The sequence below is a fragment of the Cololabis saira genome, chromosome 14, assembly GCF_033807715.1.
Source record: "Cololabis saira isolate AMF1-May2022 chromosome 14, fColSai1.1, whole genome shotgun sequence".
NCBI classification, from domain to species: Eukaryota; Metazoa; Chordata; class Actinopteri; order Beloniformes; family Belonidae; genus Cololabis; species Cololabis saira.
The window spans coordinates 28,436,033-28,459,123 of NC_084600.1; the positions used below are offsets into that span (position 1 = coordinate 28,436,033).

Below are 23,091 nucleotides of genomic sequence, written 5' to 3' on the forward strand. Positions count from 1 at the left end.
ATGTGTCTGCTGTCCTGACAAAGGAGACCCCAATACCCCTTTGTACAACTAGAGGTGCACTTTTGCTTGAGGTTTGTTGGTAAGCTGCCCCCATGTGGCCAGACGCGGTATTGTTAGATGAACAGGCCTTAAGCCAGGAGGAAAGCTGTAGTCTCGGGGACGACGGGTCAACAGAGGACCGGCGAGTATCGGTGATCAATACTGCTGATTACTTTGCGGAGCGACGACAATGAGGAAGTGATGAAGGTTAGCCGCTGGCTCAGCTGACTGCAAATCAATCGGCTTCACCCCATAATATAAATGTCTCTATGTTCATTCATCTAAAGCCTTATTTGAGACGAAAACCGTTTTTAGAATCAGTATTTAAATATTTAATTCTGATGTCAAGTTTATAGCCTACTGTTTCCATAATAATCTTTTTTTTTTTAAGTTACCCCTCACAGCAAACAACTATATGACTACAATTCCTATTACCAATTTTACAATAACAAATTATATATAACATATGCTAAATAATAAAAGCCATGAAGCCAAAAACATAAATAAATAAATAAATTGTGGAGCTTTGATCATTTATGGGAACGTCACTGAAAACTCGTCTCTGGTTCAAATCCGTCAGCTACATCTTTTCACTTCATCTTACGAAGCAAACGCACACTCAAAGAACATCCAATTATGGGATGTGTATGTTGGGTTTTATTGAAGAAAATCTTAATTCCAGCCATTTAGAGACACGTTCAACACCTTCCTACAGGCACTGCATGCGTGCTGGAGTGTCTGGGACCCGACACAAAACTCGGAGCAAGTCGACAAGTTTCTTTTGACCTCGACGGCAACTATCATCCTCCTCTGGAGTGAAATCCATGGCCACGCCACTCTGGAATGAGTTACAGTAAACAGCACTATCTCTTATAGGCAGGAATTATGTACAAACACCGGTCAGCGGGGACGTTTACTGCATTCTGAATGAGCTGAAGGCTCCGACGCCCGCTGTGAAACCAACGTCTGTCTGAAGGAGTCCATCGAACCAGAAACAACGGTTACAACATGAACTTGGCTTTCAATCATTTAAGACTAAAGGAAATAGAAACGTGGAATGCAATTAAGGCTTAAAAAAAAAGAAAAAAAAGCACCTGGAGGGAAAAAAACAAACAAAAAAAACCTGTTGACATTAGATATTTGGCCCATTAGTGAAGAAAATCAGCTTAACATGATACATATATTGAACAGAACAGGTTGATATTTTGGTAATAACGATGTCATGTTAGTAAACTGCATGCAGATAGGCTATTCAGAACTTGTTTGGTTCAACAAAGGACATCCCTGTTTTCATAAAAGCAGATGTTTCACCTCAGTTGAACATTTATTTTTACGTGCACGATTCAGAAGAAGCTGCTAAGAAAATTAACATCATTACCGTCACACCGCAGAAAGTACCTAAGAAGTACACAGACCTGGCCGGGCAGCAGTTCCTATGTGTCTATCAGCACTCTTATTCTGTTCTTTGGAAATAAAAAGTGAGAAACATCTTTGAAATTAAAATAAGCTTCATGTTCCACTGAGGTGAAATCCCAAAGGGAGTAAACGTCCTTAGGAAAGGTACCACAACAGCATGCCAGTACTTCACAAAGAGCTGAAGCGTTCACAGTAACACAACGTCAGACGGCTTCTTCTGCGAGTGCGGAGCATCAGTTTTACTCTGTAGATGCTATTAACAACTGCATGCAACGTTAGCGACGGTATCCGCCCCTACCAAACGAGGTTACCACGGGAGCGCCCGCTAGAGACGAGGGGAGGCTTCTGCAGGCTGTTGCACCAACAACGTGGATGTTTGTAACCACGCAGATTTACGACATAAGTTAATTCTCTGTTCAGTGATTTTGAACAGCTCTCGCAACCCTACATTTGCTTTAAAGTCTGGCCAAGCTCCTGCCGGAAATAAGCTGCTAAAGGAAGTTCTCTCTCGCCTCTCAGATCTCCATCCTGCCGCCAACGATCCCCCCGCGAGCCGCTTTAAGTGTTGGCTCTTTTAACACTTTATTTGACTGAAACTGAGCTGCACAACAGATTTCCTGCATTCCCAGACGTGAGCTCTTCAGCCCAGAATGCACTCGGTTTATTTGTGTTGCAACACTGCAGCTGTTCGGTGGCCGTCAGTCGTCATGTTCCCGCTCAATGAGGGCGCATGTGCCAAGGGGCCTTTTCCTTCTCTCTTTTGCGCTTGTTTTCTTGTTTCTACACACAAACGCAAGGCTGAAGGTGGACGTGTGACGGACCCAGTCGTTTTGCTCGTACGGTGGAGACGGGGAAACCAGGACTTCTCTTCTCCACATCTGGCTGCTCTACCGGTCAGGTCAGATGGAGGCGGAGCCTGCCGGGGCTGGGAGGAATAAAAATGTTCAATGTTTTGGCTGCGATTGCATCATCACAGATGATTCAGCACGACCTGAGAGTTGGACGAGAGCAAGCAGCAGCCCCGACGTTGGAAAGGGAGCGACGCAGCTCCAGGTTTGTCTCGCGAATGTTTGCTGATCTTTCACCGAAGTCACCAGAAATTGTTTTTAAACAACACAAGCAAACGCGTTCCCACAGCTGCTCTCCCGGGAAACTGGACGTTCCTTTTCTTAGTTCCTGAAGACGCTTCAACTTCCATCCAGGTTGTGTCAGTTCAGTCACAGTTTATGCGACTGGTTCAGAAAGTCGACTGGAAATCGCCGATGGATCCTCCCATCGCTCTGGTTAGTGTGGAAGGTTCAAGGTCTTCAAGAACCAAGAAAAGCAAGTCCAGCTGGCTGTGATTCACGCCTCTGCACACCTCCTCGACCGGGTCTCCCAGCATGCACCTGCAGCTCGCTCACATGATCATATGATGAATCTCCTTCTTAAACAGCCACTGCCGCTCATCTAATTCTTCTCGGCCGGCTTTGATGACAGCATATCTACTTTGACTCCGAGGTTACGCTCGTACAAACGTCAGCTGAGTTGGTGCAACGCCTGCAGAACGTGGACTTGGGAGTGGTAAGGGGGAGGGGGGGGGGGGGGGGGGCACAAACATAAGGATTCAAAAAAAATAAAGCATTTCCTCACTGGAATGATATCAATGAAGGCATTCTCATCGCGACATGGATGGCTGTTTTGAAGAACACGAGGCTGATGTGGTGTAGTGTTTCTTTACAACAAAGCACATGAAGACATTATCATATACCATTATCATGCTTTCAGAGGACAAAATATGGGGAAAAAGAGAAAAAAGGAGAGGGAAACTGCACCAATTGTTTTCCCTGTTAAAATATTCCCACCCTTCTCTCGAGCAGCTGATAGAGGTCTCATACTTTACTGTTTTTTCTTTAGAATTATTATTATTTGGTCCCCATCTTCAGTTTTTACGAATGTCGGCGTAGACCACTGGCTCCATCTTATGGAAGGAGTTTTTGCTGCCCGAGTGATCCAGCTGGGCGTATATCACCGGGCCCTGCAGAAAAAAGGACAAAGCAGAGTAGAAACCAGACGTTTTCAGTTAGACACACGTGCACACACCCAGATGAGCACAGCTGAACTCGACCTCCACACTCATAACCTCCGTTAAAACGTTCCTAACAGGTCCACCTACTGGGACGTGCTGCTAAACACATGATGGCAGGTTATCCACACAGAGCAGCCGACATTTGTTCATACACCGACTGGCCATAACATTAAAACCACTGATGGGGGTGGGGGGGTCGCCACCACCATAAAACATAGGACGATGGCAACATTTCCTACAAGTAAAACCTACGTTTCTGCTACTTCAACTGCGATGGCTTAAGAGCCATAAGACCAATAATACCGGAACTTTACCTGTGTAAATAATGACAGCCACCCCCAGGAAACAGATACACGAACATCCATACATCTCAAGCTCTCTAAACTAAAAGTACATGTTGCAGATCTGTCTTGTTCACATCAGAGGACTCGATGGGGTGACACAGGCCCCGTTTACACGGAGCAAAAACTGAGGCGTTTTCATGCGTTTTAGCCGTTCGTTTACACGAAAACGCAGCTCAAAGCCCCCAAAAACGATCATTTCTGAAAACTCCGGCCAAAGTGGAGATTTTCAAAAACTCAGTTTTCACGTTTGCGTCTAAACAGAGGGAAACGGAGATTTAGGCTTCAGAACGTCACATTATGCACCAGAAACTCACCAGTGTCATGTGTGCGACCTGTGTTTACAATTAGTTTGGCCACCGTCAATATTTTCTTGTATTTTACCTGTTTTATATTCTAAAGTCACACTTAAAAGTAACTCCACTTCTCTGTCACTCAGAACGAAAGACTCTCGTTCCATCTTGGAAGTAAAGCCTGAATTATGGTCCCGCGTTAAATCGACGCAGGGTACGCGGCGATGCGCTCCGTACGCTGTGCGTCGCCGCGTACCTTACGCCGTAGGCTCTGCGTTGGTGTAACGCGGAACCATAAATCAGCCTTAACTGGAAGTTACACGTGTCATTTGTTGATGTTTTTTCCAGGATTCTGATTGGCTGGCATGACGTTAACAGCGTTTTCATGCGGGTCCGTGTAAACGAGGATATTTTTGAAAACGTAGAGGGGAAAATATCTGTTTTTGTAAATACCCGGCTACGTGTAAACGTGGCCTCAGTTTCTCCCAGGATGCATGAATAATAACGAGTCTCAAACATACAGTCATTAGGTGGACTGAATAACAATGATCGAGTCTTTGAGATGTTCTGCTGGGAAAACTGGGACTTCCACTAGAGTGGGCCTCAGCAGATGGCGTCTCCTCGCGAGTGAGTTGATAAAAACGCGCGGTCCGGGTGGATTTTACCACTCCAAGCTTTGCAGCTGCAATCTACACCTTCCTGGACCCTTCAGCCCCCCCTGGTACAACCTCTCTAGCAAACACAGAGGGGTACTAGAGGCAGAGAACGATTTACGCTGCTCTGCTTTCATCTGTCCACACGACAGTTGTGTGATCCACATCCAAACATATTTACAGAAGCACTGGGGTGGTACCCACAGACATTCCCATCCTGAGACCTACAGGACAATCTAAAGCAAGACCCCGAAAGATCCCGCGTTGAGCCGGGTCAGGAGTGGGGATGTGGACCCAGCGGAGCTGATTTTAATGACGTGGCCAGTCAGTGTATCTTTAATTAAATAACCCACACAAAACAAAAAGCTACCAGTTCCCACCCTCTTCAGCTAAGCTTTCCATTCATCTTTTTAGCCGTCTAAACACAATTCCTGACTATTCTGTAATAACCGTTTGGATAAAAGAATCAACATATTAAAAACAACACAACAGTTATTGAGAGGTGTACACGGAGAAACAATCCAGGCACATTAATATGAGTTTTACCAGTGAAGTGTTGGCAGCCAGTGCATTTCTTTGTCCCCCAGCTCCTACCTGCAGTGGACCCGAGGGACTGGTACACCTGGAGCTCTCCCTGCTGGACTCCACCTTCTTTCGTGGCTGCGGAGCCTGAGAGCTCACGCTCTCGAAGGACGTACATCTAGTTTAGGGTTACCATTTGCCGTGGTGTCGAGCAACCATTGGTGCACATTCAGACCCACACACACGCACACATGATGGGATACGAGACAAAAACAAAGCAATGAAAGATGAGCACATGAAACAACGCAGCTGAGACTAGAAGTGGGATTCACACGACTAAAGACTTTAATACCTCATCTAAATAAAATGATGTCATGCTCTGTTGACCGATCAATCAATTGTATCATTTTGGGGGTAAAGTCAAACAACTGTCATTCTACTTTGAGTTGTTATAGTGTGAATCAAGAGTTCCCCATAATTGTCATTCCTACTTGCATGTTCAGTCTTTCTAACTCATATTTCACATAAGACTAAAATACACAATATTTTCCTGTTCCGTTTTCTTTCCACACAACTCATTGAAAGTGTCGTAGCTGCTTTTTGATATTCTGTTGACGAGTCCAAGAAGATGCTACAAAGACAGAAATGTCAGCGGCTACAGAGTCAGGCGCCCCGCTGCTCTGACCAACGCTGGGGCGTGTTTATATTCATTTTTGTTGATGACAAACTATCACGTCAACAGAGCTTCTGCTCGGTGCTTTAACCAGACCGATGCAGACCAGGTCGGCCTCTGTGTGTCTTCAAATAAATAAGACATTAAACCACCTTTAAAAACGACATTCATGGCTTTAACAGCAGCAGACAGGTGATCATATATATTATTATTATTATTATAATAAACTTGCACTTCCACACTAAGAAACATAATAGATATTTTTTTAAAGCAATGAATATGATCAGCTTTAAATCACTTAAAGTTCATCAGCTGGCAGATTAAATACTGATCATCAATTAATTGATCAAGTTAACATTAATGCAGACACCTTATTCTCTAGATGAAAGATTTACTTCTCTAATATAGAGGAAAACTAAATATCTGTTATTTGTTGTTTTCCAGGCTAAATAATGCACTAAAAGGCATTACAGTGGACTCATGGACATTTAATTATGTTGATGTTTTATAGACTAAAACCAATAAATTGATTAAAAGAGAACAAACTACTGTTAACAGCTTTGACTTGAATCAGTTTACAGATTCAATCATCAGACATGATGACATATGTGAACATAAAAATGAGGCGTTCACCTAAGAAGGTCAACAGCCACGTTACGTGGTGGAGACGTGGTGGAGACGTGGTGAAGGTGCGTTATGAAGAACACAGCTGAGCGAGAGCGGTTAGTTTCAGGTGTTAGGAGCCAGAGATTAAAGGCAAAGTCGGCATTTACATGCTCGCCGGTAACCTGATTAGCGAGAGAAGCAGGATAGAGCAGATGTGAGATGAAGATCTTGGAGAGCACGTGCTGGATCTGAGAATATTTCTCCTGGTCGTTTTGTTGTTCATATACGAGTCTGAACAAGAACAAAACGTTATCTCAGGCATTTCATTCACGTGCCAGTGAAGAACCTAAAGTTCAGCGCTGAAATCCAGCGGCGAGACCAGGTTTATCTAATCACCAGCTGAGATTACTGTAGCGGGTTCTTTATATGACTGAAGATTGTTTTCTTTGAGCGGCATGTAAACGGCCGGGATGACGATGGAGACAACACGATGTCACTGGCAACAAGCTCACACATGATGTTAACAGAAGTTAGCGTGACATTAGCCGCGTTAGCACGCCGTGATGTTAGAGGAAGATGACTGGCACCAGAGCAAACAGAAACCCCCAAACCGCCTCTGCTCCAGCTCACCGGCACCAAGAGCTGCCAGTTCTCTGATTCTGGATTAGACCCGGTGTCGAGTCCAGACATCAACGACATCTCACGTTCGAGGCTGAGCGCGATTCCCCACCAAGGTTAAAGGTCATGCGAGCGCAAACACGGTCTACTTTTTGGCAAACTCTTAAACCATGTTAATAATTAGTAACTACTGTGTATTAGACCATCTAAACACCCTAAATAAAGGCACAGAAAGTGAGCCCGCTCCCATGCAGAGAGTTAGAGAGATGAAAACCTAATTGGTCCTTCTAAGTATGTGAAGATTTGCAATAAAACACTGCTACACACCTATATCTGAAATCAGGAGCAGCGTGTAGAGTTAAACTAACCTGGTGTGTAAGTGTCAGTAATATCAGCTCAATCATGCTTTTTATTTTCATATCATCACTTGTGGAATCACTGAACTCTAGAATTACAAACGTGGATGAAACCAAATCCAAACCTCTAATAACTACTACAAACGATGTGGTGAGCGAGTCGTCTCATTGGGCCTGGTGGGAAGTGAGGTGCAGACTTACCCTTCGTAATCGTTTCGGTTGTGAAGCACCTTCATGACGACGCAGGCAACCACGGCAATGATGACCAGCAAAAATAAGATTCCACAAACAGATCCGACTATGATGGCGGTTTTGCTCGGAGGAAGGGCCTCTGCAGGAAGAACATGACGGTCAGATAACTTATTTACAACTTCTGCAGCAACATATTCACTTAATTACAGAAACCCTTCTGTGTAATCAGTTTTATGCATTCATTTTTATTTTTTTTCTCCCCTGTTTAACATCTTTGAACTAGGGCTGCACGATTAATCGTTAAAAAAAAAAATCGCGATCTCGATTCATGCTTGAACGCGATCTCATTTCCAAATGACGACGATTTAAAAAAAAAAAAAAAAAAAAAATTTTTTTTTTTTTTTTTTTTTTTTTTAAAGATGGCTGCATAAAAAAATGACTAGGCCTATGTTCTAGGTTGTTGTAGTCCTGTCATGGTCAACTATCATGTTGTCATGTTTGTTATATTTTGTTAATGATTGTGGATTACATTTGGAGAAACATCTACCTTTCTCATCACCTGACACATATTGCACATAAATATTGTTAAAATTGTTATTGTTAAAATTATTTAAAGACAAGAGAGATGTTTATTGTTTTTATGTTCAATGTCAGCTGTTACAAAGTTGATGCCAGTCTTTTATCAGGCACCATCATATTTTTTGTAACGTTTACCTTTTTGTATCGGCAGCTTCTTAATAGCAGCAAAAGGCAATGGGGGGTTCATCCCAGCCAGAGGAATAATTTGTTGCCTCAGAACTACAGGATCTGTTACAAGTCGCCTTTCTGAAAGGGTGTTCAACTCAGGGAGGAACAAATATTGTTCAAAATTGTTATTATTGTTTAAATTATTCAAAGGTTTGTGTAAAGAAGACAAGAGATGTTTATTGTTATTATATTTTTGTTCAGCTGTTGCAAAGTTAAAGTAATAAGTGCAATAAATTTTATATTGGAAAAAAATCATGAGAGAATCGTGATCTCAATTCTAAGCAAAAAAATCGTGATTCTCATTTTGTCCAGAATCGTGCAGCCCTACTTTGAACCTCTCTAACTTCACTTAAACACGGGCAGAAACGGCGCATCACAACAGCAGATGGGGCGGTACTGATGCTACCGAGGGCCGGCTGGCTCCACGCTCTGTGCTCCAGCGGCGAGCATTACGGCGAGGCACGAGGAAGCAGAAATAAACCATGACTGGTCCACAGACATAGTTCAACTGGAGCCCTAAAACACAGAGCGCCTCGTGCCGAAAGCGCCACCACGTGTCTGAAGTCGGTTCATCAGGACCGAGTCGGTCCAGAGACCAGATGAGGACCGGGTCTCGTTGCACCGTATAACACGAGTACCGGGTCAAGCAGAGTTCCAACATCATTATCACCTAAAATTAAAATGTTTATTGAACCGTGACATAGTATTATCAGCGGGTTACAGTGTCCCTCTGATCGTCGGTACAGCCTGACCCATCACTGACTCAGCAAAAAAAACACTATAAAACACCTGAGCGTTCCTTTTGAAAACATCTCTAAACTCTGAACTACATGCACAACTTTACCCTTTACTATTAAGAATAAAGTGTTTGGACCAGATTCTCAGATTCGGTGTGTTTAGAAGCAACTCCAAGTCTTTGTGAGTGGCAAAATAGTGTGAAGAAAGAAAAAAATAAAAACAATAGGGCCGTCATACATATTTGGGTGAAGTCCCGGGTTGTATTTTGACTCTTCGTTACTTCCCAGATACAGAAAAACTCCCGCGGGGGAGGAGGTGCAACCGCCGGTGAGGCAGAAGATAACAAGTCATCACTTGCTCTCGTTCATTTCATGTAGCTGAACACAAACAACACAACACGCCTGCCGGAGTTCCTCCTACACAAGCACCTATATTTGACTTACAGAAGATAAATAATTAATTACATGTGATCCTGGATCATTGCCAGGAGCAGGTCTAAGCTAACCTGCAGGTCAGTGATGATGCAACCAGGAACCAGTCCCAGCATGGACTCACGTGTTGCTTCAACAACCTTCTGACTCACAGAGAGTTTAAAACAGTTACAGATACAACCGTTTTGTAAACGTTTAACCCACAGTCACGTTTATGGTTTGGAGGGGAAAGGCGGAGCTTTACAGACGACTCACAGGTAATCTTGTTATATTTGCGTGTTGATTCGAGATCACCGTGAGCACCACAACACTCCCTCGGGCAATAATTTAAACTCTGGAGCAAAAATAAAGCCACGATGAAAGAAAAGGTGTCCAGAGAAACACGACTGTCCCCATCTATACGTGGCTCCCAGTCACACACAGGTGCAGGAGGTGTAACGCTGCTCTGACAGGCTCTGATAGGCTGAACCAACATATGAGGGGGGTCTCTTGTTGCCCGCCGATTGTGGCCGTTATTAGAATCTGGTGAAAATGGATAACAGAATAATCAATTTATGCAGTTGTTTTTAGATTCAACTCAGAGGTGAAAGGAAATCTGCAGCTGCAAGGAATCTTTGCAACACTTAAGCTGTCCAGACACCACAGTTCAGACTGCTAACGTTTCAAACGGGTGATACAGTTTCACCCCCTTCGATCCGTGTGGAGCACGACACCCCGTTAGACTGTGTATTATTGGGCTACACGGTACATCTGATCATTTATTAATCCCATTTTTTCCTCTTCTCTCAGCTCTTCCCATTAGGAGTCACCTAAGCAGATAATCAGTTTCCATCTCATGATCCCGTCTTCTACATCTTCCTCCGTCACACCAACAAACTGCATTTCCTTTTATGTCACAACCAGTAAGTTCGTCTCTGGTTTTCCCGTTTTTCCTCCTCCTGGCAGCTTCATCTCCAGCATCCGTCTACCCATGTAGTATTCACTCTCCCTCCTCTTCATATGTCCTGACCATCTTCAGCTTCACCTCCTTCATCTCCAAGCCACAATATCTTTTATTGTTTACAAATGTGTGATATAAACTAAATTTACCATTCCCATACCATCCCACTGCCTCAGACCGAACTACCATGTCATTGTTGAAAAAGATCTATTAAAACTGCTTATATGTAAAAATAAAACTGTCACTTATTTGAAAAGAAATGCAACAGAAAAAATGAATGAAAAAAGTTCACCTTTCAGAACGACCCGAAGCTTTATCCGAGCTGGCGTTCCCTTCACATCCGGCTGGTTCTTCACGTCGCATAAGAAGGTTCCATTGTCGCTGAAGTGAACCGGACTCAGCTGTATCGAAGCGTCCCTTTTGTTGAAGTCTCCAATGAACAGCACTCTATCTTTGAACTCTTCCTGTCCAGGAAATCCTTCTCCGTTGGAATAATGAAAAATCTGTGAAAGAAAAACAAAAACAAAAACACTCAGATGTGGGTGCTGCAATTTCTACAGGAAAAGAGACGGAGGGGAAAGTCAAGTTACTAGGTGAGGAGCAATAATTGTGTGAAACTATTTCCTTTATATTCAGATGAATCCTTGATCATCAGAGAAAGTTTGTTAAAAACAAGCTGCTTTCATTGTTGCTCTGCATGTTTTTCCTGATTTACACCATCAAAGCAGAAGATTATCACATTCAGGCGTGTCCCCTCACCACGAGAGCCATAGTACCCATCCGGGTCCATCAGAGCTCATCAGGGCCCCTCATGAGGGGCCCTTAGGGCTCCGTTAACTGGACGAGTTTAGGCCAGATTTACCAGCCGCAGCGCTCGCAGACGCGTCCGCCGAACCATCGCCAGTGTCAGATTAGATTAGATTAGATATTCCTTTATTCATCCCTCAGTGGGGAAATTCACGATGGACACTAATGTAGCCAAATATGGGAGGCTGTCGGAGGGGAATCCCTATTTGAGCTCCAGCTGTTGAGCAAGGCATCACTTGAGGTCAACCTGAGGAAAGGATATCCACAGTGAGCCACAGCCTCATACAGCAGGTGGCTCCTTTCACATTTTCTACCCATCTGTAGGGCAGATGCTCTCTGCTATTCATCCCTTAAACCATGTTTTTTTCCTCTAATAAATTTTTCTTTTCTGCATTTAGCACTAATCAAAGCAAAAATGTCTTGAAGTGTGTATCCTGCCTCTGACTGTCTCTTGCACATGATTGCGACTCATTTCCTGCACGCTTTTTGTTGACCGACTGTGGTCCTTGAGACCAGTCAGGCGACGCTGTCGGACCGACGAGCGTCAGACCCTCCACTGCTAATCAATCACATAATGTCAAAGTATTTCAAAACTCCCAATTACATAACCCTTGTGTCGTGTAATCTGATTTGACCAACAATCAGCTGACGGTCAGCCCCTTTTACCCAGCGATCGCGCTATAAAAACATCGTGGTAATGACGTCTCCATTCTGTCTCCACTCGTGTCATCTTTATCTGACTGTAGCTACGTGGGTATCGATACAGAACAAGCCGATAACCGGAGCTTTCCACCTTCGGCGCCACAGGCCTCCTGAAACTACACAGGAACCTGTCACACTTTACAAAAGGTGCTTTTCTGAAGTGAAATATTACGCTTGTGTTAAAAGATGAACATGACCCTTTGTTGAACAAATTCCTATCCAAGAGAAGAAAAACGGTTTGTTTGACAAGGTGGGACCGAAACTTCAAGGTAAAATACGCTTTAAAATGTGCCCAGCTCATTGTGCAACACTCCAACTGCTGACTGCACGCATCTGTTCTGGCATGAATGAAAGACCTTCTGGCTATGTCATTATATTTACAGAGATCACGGCCGACGGGGAGGCCTCCGCCCAGCTCGCCTGCTCTGCGAGCACGGATGACTGGCTGCCGTAGGACGGGACGTTGAAGAGGAGGAATAAACAACCCACAACCTTTCAGGAATTGCATTTAGATATCTGCTTCAAGTTTGTTCAAATGTTATCTGAGGATGAGTTAAGCCCCAAAAAAGACCAAAATCTTTAAGAGCTGAGGCTTTTCTTGAAAACTTAACACTCGTCATTAAAACATTTCACTTATACTTCGGGTACATCATCTACTTCCACCAGCATCTCCTGAATCAGTGTGAATAAGTCGGGATAACTACAGCAGAGCAGCACCTGTTAGTCGGACTTGCAAGTACGTATCAATTATCAAACTGGTTAAATTTGACGCTCACTGGTCACTGAAACACCAATCTCGCTGCACGTTGGTGCCGCCGGAGACGACCCGACTGCGTCTGATGAGGTGGTTACACATGAAAACAGACTGGAAGGTCACACAGACGTGTTCACGGGAGAAACAGTTTCATTATAGGCTCTGAAATACTTCCCCTCTTCCTCCAATTACCTCACTGTTCAGTTAGACAGCTGATTGTTCTGGAAGATAAACCGATGCAAAACGTTTTCACAGGTTTCAAGCTCCCTTACGACCCCTCCGTGTGGAAATTACACAGACATTTTTTGTCGTGGGTGTGCTAAATAAATAAGAAATTAACAGGTTAACTATAAGTCGTAAAAAACATGACAGTTGTGGTATAAACTGGTTATACAGGTTTACGTTTCTGCACCGTTAGGGATTCTAAACAGCTGGTGGGGAATAAATCTTAGACATTGTTTATTCTCCAACTTCCTTACTCATTTATCGATGTTGCAGCTTAAGTCTATATAACACATAATTGTACTTCATTCAAAAATAACAACCCATGATTATCTCTGACGGAGAACAGACTGTTGTGGGATGTTGCAATGCTCGACTTAAACGATGTGTAATGAAAATATAGCGTGTCTATAAAAGTGAATTGTAAATCAGGTGATGAGCAGAGTTCCCTCTGCTCAGAGAAAAAGGAAAAAACGGATTGAAAAGAAACAAGGGTGGAGGACAAAAACTGGAGCCGGGGACGTATATGATCAATCAATCCCACAGAGAGAAGATGCATCTTCAGACTGAAGGTTGTTTAGTATATAAAATACACTATATTCTACAAAGATCAATACACTGCAAACTCGGGGTTGCTGGTGGAGGACGTGGTTCCTGTGCAGTTTGCCGAAGGGGAGGATTCCTTAGGCAAACCAATCCTGGTGTAGAGCACCAAATTAACATGCTTTTATCCCGAGCCGCAGTTGAAGCCTTTGTTCGTGTGTCAGGACAGATAAAAACAATCCCAGGAAAACATCCTGAAGCTGTGGGAAATCTTCTCAGACGCCGTCAGCAGGGACTTACCACATAGGGAACATTGGAGAACTGGTTACCGGGCTGACTCGACTGGAAGCTCCAGGTCACCGTGGTGGTGCTCTTGACCACCTCGCTGGACTTGAAGGTGCACCGAAGGACTCCCGTCGTGCCGTTCTGTACTACCACCTCGGGGTCGGTGTATATTTCGATTGCACATGCAGGTTTTGTGACTGTTCATAAAAGAAGGAATAAAAAGTTGCAGGTATTAGGGAGCAGATAAGCAGCAGAGCATGAAACTGAGAGCACATCGGCGGGGGTGCAGACAGAAAACAGAGCCACATTAAAACAACACGGATCCCTGCAGGAGGCCACCGGTGGAACAATGAAATACGACAGAGGAAGCTCACTTGAGGAAGTCAGCTGCATGGAAAAGCTTGTGAAATGGCAAAACGGAAAACTGTTGACTTAAAGGGGGGGAAAAAAAAAAAAAAGTGTTCAAAATCACATTAAACTTAACAATAACTAGACTCCATTTGTATCAGCATCTTTCACCCTGTTACATGTTTAGATTTACTGTTGATTTAAAAATAATGCTTTTATTTGTATTTTAATAAACGCCCTTTTCCTCCCAATATCGTGCACGCTCGATGTCACCGCTACGGAGGTGCATGTCTTAAAAAAGGTTACGACAACAAAGTTGAGAAATTATTTACATTTCCAATTAAAGTGTTGCACTTGAATGTTTCATGAGAGCTGTTTGGTGTATCTATTAAAGTTTTTAAACTTTCAAAACTAAACTGTAACATAATTTTTATATCTGTACCGACGGGAAGGACTTGCAGGTCTGGAGGTTTTATGAATAGTACCTCAACTTTTACCACAACAACCGCAAGGTTAACTGAATACAGTAAAATTCCTGGTTCTTCTGTTCATCGTTGGTACACAGAGATTTACCAAATATACTTAGTTGACCCAAAAAAAGTTGCATCACACATTCTTTGACTAAACATTACTTGTTAGGAAATCAAGCTGATCTTTTGGATTATTGATAGATCATTTATCTGCCTTTACTTTGAGCTCTTTCAGTAAAACAAACCCGAGAATAAGTTTGACTGTCTGCGATTCACATATTTTGACAAATCCTGTAGAGTAGAAAGAAAACATGGGTTTGGTGGACAGTGAGAGCTCTTTTCTGAGTTACATCAGTGCTGGACGGGAATGTTTTATTGCCATCACAGATGCCGTCGGCCTTCAACGCCAACCTGACTGAGGTTCCTAAGGAGCTGAGACGATACCAGAGTCCCATCAGTAGCAGAATCGGTCCAGTTTAGCTGCAATTTTCCTCGCCACGACTTCAGGTCCCAGGGGGAGCGGTTGAGAGGCAGAGCACTTCTGAGTGCCATTAACCATTCATCCAAAGGTTTCAAGACCATGTGACAATGATGCGGTAATCTGACTTTAAAGACGTATTTCTCACTGCTCCGATGTTTAAAGAAAGTAAACAAGTGGGAGCGAGCGGCACTACCAGCGAGGGAGCTCTCGCTGAATGAAGCGACTAAAGACGTGCTGCGTTGGGCCGGGGTTAATGCTGAGTTTGTCCTCTACGGCCCTCTGATGCGTGTTTGCTTTTGACCCACCTCTAGGCTCTGGCCGTGTAGCCGCAACCTGATTGACTGACAAGTGTGTTGAAGCTGGAAAAGCTGATAAACGTTAAGAGTTTACAGATGAATAACTTCTCCATTTTGTAGGCTTTAACTGTTTACTAATATCTAAAAGGTACCTTAAGGAAATATTACGGTAACTATAAATTTAAGAAGACAGTCACACTCTCTATAAACCCAGACGTTTGACTTTCACATTTCTTCCTACAATTAAAAGATCCATGAGGCTGCCTGTAAATGTCACAGGATAATATATACCCCCTAGTGTTGGCAGTATTTACGTCCATGTCGTTTCAATAAAGAGCAAGAGATTAGAGCGGTGGAGACAACAGCGTAGCAGGAACAAAAGCAGGTCCGATGTCAGTAAGGGGCCCGTTGGAGACAGTTTCACAGTATAAACAGATTACGGAAGTGTTTGTCATCCACTTCCCCTCTGTCAGATGATATCGGCCTGAGATTCAGAGCAGGGCACCAGAAGGCATCATCCTCATACTACACACAGATAGATTCAAGGTTTAAAAACTGAACTGAGCAACATGTCTAACCTTGCGGTGTTTCTGACCACTTATCTATTAAATACACCCTCTTCTCCATATTCTGGGGGAGATCTGCTGGAGCTCATCCTGGCTCGCATCAGGTAAACGACTCTCAACCACACAGTTGAAGGTTAAAGTCAGTTAACCTAACGTACATGTCTTTGAACCATTGGAGGAAACCCACACTAAAACAGAACATCCAAACTCCTCACAGGAGGACCAAATAAGAGATTTCAACCAGCAACTTTCTAGCTGCGAGGCAACAGGACGAACCACCACAAAATGCCAAAACCTATTAGATTGAGACAACTTTATCGATCCTTTTGGGAGGTTCCCTCTGGGAAATTGAGATCTCCATCTCACTCACTCAGCACTGTCATATACAAATAAAACACCCCAAAAACCAAACACCCATATAAAAGATAAAAATATGCAATAAATAGATATGAATAGAGAAAAAAATAAATGTTATGAAAATATTGCAAAGTTATTGCACAGTCCGGTTTGTTGTTGGTCAGACTGACTGAGGCTTCAAGCTGTGAAAATTTCAATAATCAGATGAATCAATAACTGGTGGATCTACAAATAATCTCCAACTTAAGGCTAATTTTGTTTAAGCCTTACTTCTGATTTGTGCCAATTATTTTGATTTTTTCAACATGACTCATCTTCTTTTTTTTTTTTTATAAATACAAATATATACAAATATTAAAAGTGTTGGTTTTGTTGCTGCTAAGAAGTGAAAACTAAGCAATGACGTTATTCTGTACAGAAGCGACCATAGAGGAGGGTCTGAAGTTTGAGGAAAACGTGCAACCACACAGCTGTTGGTGTCCTGATGTTATTTCTTCCCAGGCTGCCCCTGCTAACTGCTTCATCACATCATCATATCTGAGGGTAATTTCGCAGTGAGGGTCAGAAAAGGGTCAGACAGTAAAATGATGTCTCTCCCGGCCGCTGAGCCACAGCTGACGCTCTTTTATACACACCACGCCTCAATAATAATCTCCCCGTTGTTTTGTAGTTGGTTCATTCAAATCACTAACCCAACTTTTGTGTGACCATACCTGTCAAGTCTCCCGTTTTGGCCAGGAAACTACCGTATTTTACCCCTCTTTTCCTCCGCCCTCCCGTATTAGTATTTTCCAGTAAATTTCCCGTCTTATAATATAATAATTTTTAAACAGAAAACTGAATTGTCACTAGCCTTGCGAGAACTGCCCCCTGCTGTGCCCTGGGTGGCAGTTCTCGCGAGGTTAGTGGCGACAACGGGAGCAAACTCAGAACAACAAATCAGAGATGGATGTAATGAAAAAGAAGCTATTTCTGCACAAAAAGCGAAGACTTCGTGTTAATATCTCTAAAAATGGGAAACCGAATTAACTTTCCTAAAGATGAGCAGGACAGAAACATGCGTCTGTGCCATCAGTCAGTAAATATTACATATACATATTGTACATTTCTGTCTATATTGTTCATTTCTGTTTATACATTTTATCTGTCATCCTACGTCACTTTTTGTAAAGATTCATATCCGGCACTTTTTAATCCTCATATTGTACATTTCTGTTTATACATTTTACTTTATTCTATCTCCATATACTTGTTTGCTTTTATATTTTTACTTTTACTGTATTGCACCAATCACCACAACAAATTCCTTGTGTGTGTTAACAAACTCGGCAATAAACCCCCTTTCTGATTCTTTCTGATTCTAAATGCCAGACAGCCACATGAGTGAAAATGTAAATGTTTCACTTGAAGACAACCAATGTGTATATAAACTGAAAATATTAAAAAAAATAAAAAAAAATTGCTTTAATTCCCCTTTGTGTTTGCATCCTATTATAGGAATTACATACATAGGAAGTACACAGCATTTCAGTGTCAATAAAGGTCGTCCTATCAGGCTACGAGCACATCATTTTCCCCTAAATTTATCTTAAAGTGTAAGATACTGGACCTCGGTTGGGCTGGTGGGACAGCGACGGTAAGATTTCCCGTCGCTGTCCCACCAGACCGTGGTTGAATTGGTTTGATATTGGATATTGGATATTATGAATTCAACACCCATAAAACTTGTGATACATAACACTGATTTTGGTCAAACCACTTGTGATGTGTTCATGGTCATCTAGACTATATATCACAAAACAGTAATTATTAAAAAAATCTTATTATGGGCTGATTTAATGAGGTTTAATGAATTCAACACCAATACAACGTGTGATACATAACACCGATTGTTTTCATTAAACCTCATTAAATCAGCCCATAATATGATTTTATAATAATTACTCTCTTGTGATATATAGTCTAGATGACCGTGAACACATCACAAGCAATATGACCAAAATCAGTGGTATGTATCACAAGTTTTATGGTTGTTGAATTCATTAAACCAAATTAAATCAGCCCATATATATGATTTTTTTAATAATAACTGTTTTGTGATATATAGTCTAGATGACCATGAACACATCACAAGTGTTTTGACCAAAATCAGTGGTATGTATCACAAGTTTTATGGGTGTTGAATTCATAATATCCAATATCAAACCAATTCAACCGCGGTCTGGTGGGACAGCGACGGGAAGATTTCCCCTATTTTTAAATCCAAAACTTGACAGGTATGTGTGTGACACGTAGAGATAACTCTGATCCCTAAACAGCCCCCCTACATGGACGTCACCACGCCTTTAGGGATATTTTTATGTGGAAATAATACATATATATATATAATTTATTGTTTTTTAATGTTGCATCTGAGCCCCAGATCAACCCCAGAGAGGCGTGTTTAAGCAGCGGTGGAGCCGCGGCTGCTCAGCAGCCTCCCAGGGCGGCACACCAGCCCAGATCCTGCTGGATTTAAACCATCTCCAGCCTTACGTGGACGTCTCCAAAACCACACCCTCAAATCACAGATGGTAGTTGAGTGTAAATGCTCAGCCTCACCAGAGAGCCAAACAAAGGCGTATTAATCAGCAGGGTTGTGGAGCGGGGGGTGGGGGTGGGGGGTCGTTGTGCCAGCGAGGTAACATCGTTAGCTTGCCACCTAACATGATTCTCAAATTTCACCGTTTCCAAATTGAAATTTCAGCCGCGCTGGGCTTCGATACTCACCTAGTACGGCACAAAGAGTAAATCCGGTTAGTAAAACCCGCCTGCAGACGGTGGTCGACCCTTTGGGCTCCATCGTGTTGTTGTAAACAGAAGTTTATGATTTTTCTCTCCTCCACCTCTACCGTCTAGTCGTTCTTCTTCGCGTGGAGTTTAAGAAGCAGACCAACCGTTCAAACACGGAAGAGTGGCGGCTGACCCCTGCTGGTCAACTACGCAACTACAGCTACCCTCCACCCGTGTAAGTTAACAGGACATTTAGCGTATATAGTATAATTTTGCCACTGAAGTAGTTTTAATGAAGATCGATCAAATCTAGACCCTCTGTTTTATATTCCATGCATTTATTTTGTCATAAAGTTGCCTTCTCTACATTAATGATAAGACCCAATATATATATATATATATATATATATATATATATATATATATATATATATATATATATATATATATATATATATATATATATATATATATATACATATATACATATACAGGACTGTCTCAGAAAATTTGAATATTGTGATAAAGTTCTTTATTTTCTGCAATGCAATTAAAAAAACAATTCATTACAAATCAACTGAAATATTGCAAGCCTTTTATTATTTTAATATTGCTGAATATGGCTTACAGTTTAAGATTAAAATTCCCAGAATACTCTAATTTCTTGAGATGGGATATTTGAGTTTTCTTAAATATTTAATGTTCAAACTGATAAACTTAATCAAATAACAATTAACTTAAAATTTCATGGCTGCAACACGTCCAGTAGAAGTTGGGAAAGGTGCCAAAAAATACTGAGAAAGCTGAGAAAAGTTATTCAAACACCTATTTGGAACATGCCACATGTGATCAGGCTAATTGGTAACAGGTGGGTACCATGATTGGGTATAAAAGGAGCCTCCCCAAACATGCTCAGTCATTCACAAGCAAGGATGGGGCGAGGGTCACCACTTTATCCACAACTGTGTGAGAAAATAGTTGAACAGTTTAAGAACAACATTTCTCAAAGCAAAATTGCAAGGAATTTAGGATCTACGGTCCATAAAATCATCAAAAGGTTCAGGGAATCGGATGATATCATTGCACGTAAGCGCCACGGCCGGAAACCAAGACTGAATGACCGTGACCTTCGATCCCTCAGACGGCACTGCCTTAAAAACCGACATGAGTGTGTAAAGGATATCACCAAATGGGCTCAGGAAAACTTCAGAAAACCACTGTCAGCAAATACAGTTAATGTAAGTGCGGGTTAAAACTCTACCATGAAAAGCAAAAGCCGTTTATGAACAACATCCAGAAACGCCGCCGGGTTATCTGGGCCCGAGCTCATGTAAAATGGACTGATGCACCCCGGACTGTTGAACAACTGAAGCGCTTCATCAAGCAAGAATGGGAAAGAATTCCACATGAGAAGCTAAGAGAATTAGTCTCCTCTCTTCCAAAACGTTTGAGTGTTATTAAAAGGAAAGGTGATGTAACGAAGTGGTAAACATGCCCTTTCCCAACTTCTACTGCACGTGTTGCAGCCATGAAATTCTAAGTTAATTATTATTTGAAAAATAAAATAAATTTGATGAGTTTGAGCATTAAATATGTTGTCTTTGTAGTGTATTCAATTGAATATGGGTTGAAAAGGATTGTCAAATCATTGTATTTTGTTTTTATTTACATTTTACACAATTTCCCAACTTCAACCGAATCCGGTTTGAGTGTATACTGTATGTGTGTATGTGTATATATATATATATATATATATATATATATATATTTATTTATTTTTTTTCCAAAAACATGCATACTAGGTCAATTGATGACTCTAAAATTGCCCGTAGGTGTGAGTGTGCATGTGCATGGTTGTTTGTATATATGTGGCCCTGCGATGGACTGGCGACCTGTCCAGGGTGTAACTCCTGCCTCTCGCCTGAAAATAGCTGGGATAAGCTCCAGCAGACCCCCGTGACCCTGAAAAGGATAAAGCGGGTATAGATAATGGATGGATATATATATATATATATATATATATATATATATATATATATATATAAATAAGGGACACACTCAAGTCAGGAAAAGACCAACAACGCTGCTATCAATATATCCTTAGAACAAACAGCTGTACATTGTCTGTTTATTCTAAAAATGTAAAAGATATGGAATAGGCTCCAACAGATCCTTGTGACCCTGGGTTGGAATGTGTGGTTATAGATCATATATATGGATGGATATAAGTAGACCCACTATAAAAATGTGTTTGTTTTTTTTTAACCATTTATATCAGGAGGTAGAGCAGATCTCAACTACACAGAAGGTTGGTTTGTTTAATTCCTGACCTTGCAGGGACCACTGGGAAGGAATTAACATCCTTTTTGTCGCTGGTGTGTCCACTGGAGTAAAATTGTGTTTTAAAGTTTTTACAGTGGTACAAATATTGTGCATAATAATTTATACCAACCTCAGACTTCATGATGGCGACTCACATTCTTTCTCAATTGTAAATAATTGTAAATACTTTTGCAAAAGTAAATAAATATACTGAAAACATTTAAGTGGCATAAAAATAATAACTACAACACACAATTTCAGCTGCGTTTTGGCCCCTGCACAACCAGTTCACATAATTTCAGCAAACGTTTGCTTAAAATGACCCCACATGCAGGGAAATTGATGCTAAAAAGCTCATGAAAGATGCACTTGCAGCATTATCAAGTAACTGAATGGTGAAGGGAGACCAGGATGTCCAAGAATTGTCCTGCGAGTGCCAGCACTGTTACCTTCAGAGGACTGGCCTTAGGAATAGAGTCCCGCCCCAGGGCAGAGTAGTAGTCGAATGCATCTGCACGAACGCTGAGGCTTCGAGACGACAACTTGATGGCACAAAAAAAAAAAAAAAAGTTCTCTCCAAGAAAGGCATCCAGGACAGGCAGAACAAGAACGTGCACGGTTATTTGTGCCAGTGAAACCCTATTCCAGCTGTTTGGGAGAAACCTAGAAAACTGATTGTTGCAGAAGAAGTGGGTGAAAGCTTTAATGAGTCCTGTTTCCTGCCAAAAGGAAACATCCCAGGACCACCCACATTAGTAATCTTCTCATCTAGGACAGTGGACTTGTACAATTCTACCCCAAAACACACTGAATTGTATACTCTGAATATTGTATACTTTGAATTGTGAGAACTGAATGTAGATTCAGTTTTTCAATGCAATGATTCAAATTAAACGATACAAATTCAAATTATGTGATTCAGATTCAGTATTTTAATGCAATTATTCAAGTTGAGCAATTCAAATATAAATTATTCAAATTCACTTTCTAGTGGCACATATTTCTGCCCATACCATACACACACACACACACACACACACACACACACACACACACACACACACACACACACACACACACACACACACACACACACATAAAGCAGAAGCAAGATCTCCCAGAAATCCAGAGCCATTTTTGAGTGTGTATTTTCCAACATGATGAAGCACATAAAACTGCTAGAAGCTATTAAATCATGATTTTAATATTGCTGATTATGGCTTACAGTTTAAGATTCCCAGAATATTCAAATTTTTGGAGATAGGATATTTGAGTTTTCCTAAGCTGTAAGCCATGATCAGCAATATTAAAATAGTAAAAGGCTTGCAATATTTCAGTTGATTTGTAATGAATCCAGAATGTATGACATTTTTGTTTTTGTAATTGCATTACAGAAAATCATAATATTCTAATTTTCTGAGCCCCCCTGAACTGAGGTCTGGCGACGGGTCTGGATGGGTCCAAGGTTGCCCCAGCAGCAGATATTAACGAGGCTGTTAGTCACTGATGGATTAATTATGCAAGTTCATCTTA

General features: G+C 41.8%; 1 protein-coding gene and 1 long non-coding RNA gene across 3 annotated transcripts; one reads left to right on the forward strand and one right to left on the reverse strand.

Annotated features, from left to right (window-relative positions):
• Positions 1-1,963: 1,963 nt before the first annotated feature.
• mpzl1l (myelin protein zero-like 1 like) lies at positions 1,964-19,368 on the reverse strand. 2 transcript variants are annotated; one of them, XM_061740317.1, is made up of 6 exons: positions 19,234-19,368; positions 13,962-14,143; positions 10,926-11,136; positions 7,787-7,916; positions 5,405-5,510; positions 1,964-3,472 (listed from the first exon to the last, which is right to left on the reverse strand). In XM_061740317.1, the coding sequence occupies exons 1-6, from the start codon at positions 19,304-19,306 to the stop codon at positions 3,377-3,379; spliced, it is 798 nt and encodes a 265-aa protein (XP_061596301.1). In that variant the 5' UTR covers positions 19,307-19,368; the 3' UTR covers positions 1,964-3,376. The 2 variants fall into 2 exon arrangements, with proteins under 2 accessions (XP_061596301.1, XP_061596300.1); XM_061740316.1 differs by having other exon boundaries at positions 5,357-5,510.
• Positions 19,151-22,978, forward strand: LOC133459919 (uncharacterized). The gene is made up of 3 exons (XR_009784078.1): positions 19,151-19,259; positions 19,363-19,471; positions 22,953-22,978. It is a non-coding gene; the product is annotated as an uncharacterized LOC133459919 (long non-coding RNA).
• The last annotated feature ends 113 nt before the right edge of the window (positions 22,979-23,091 follow it).

Excerpts from the sequence above, each read along its gene's own strand:
- mpzl1l (XM_061740316.1), bottom strand. The coding sequence starts at position 19,306 with ATGGAGCCCAAAGGGTCGACCACCGTCTGCAGGCGGGTTTTACTAACC. Across the intron at positions 5,511-7,786 it reads AACCGAAACGATTACGAAGG|ATGTACGTCCTTCGAGAGCG; the intron begins GTAAGTCTGCAC and ends ACCCTAAACTAG. Across the intron at positions 3,473-5,356 it reads TGGCTGCCAACACTTCACTG|GGCCCGGTGATATACGCCCA; the intron begins GTAAAACTCATA and ends TTTTTTCTGCAG.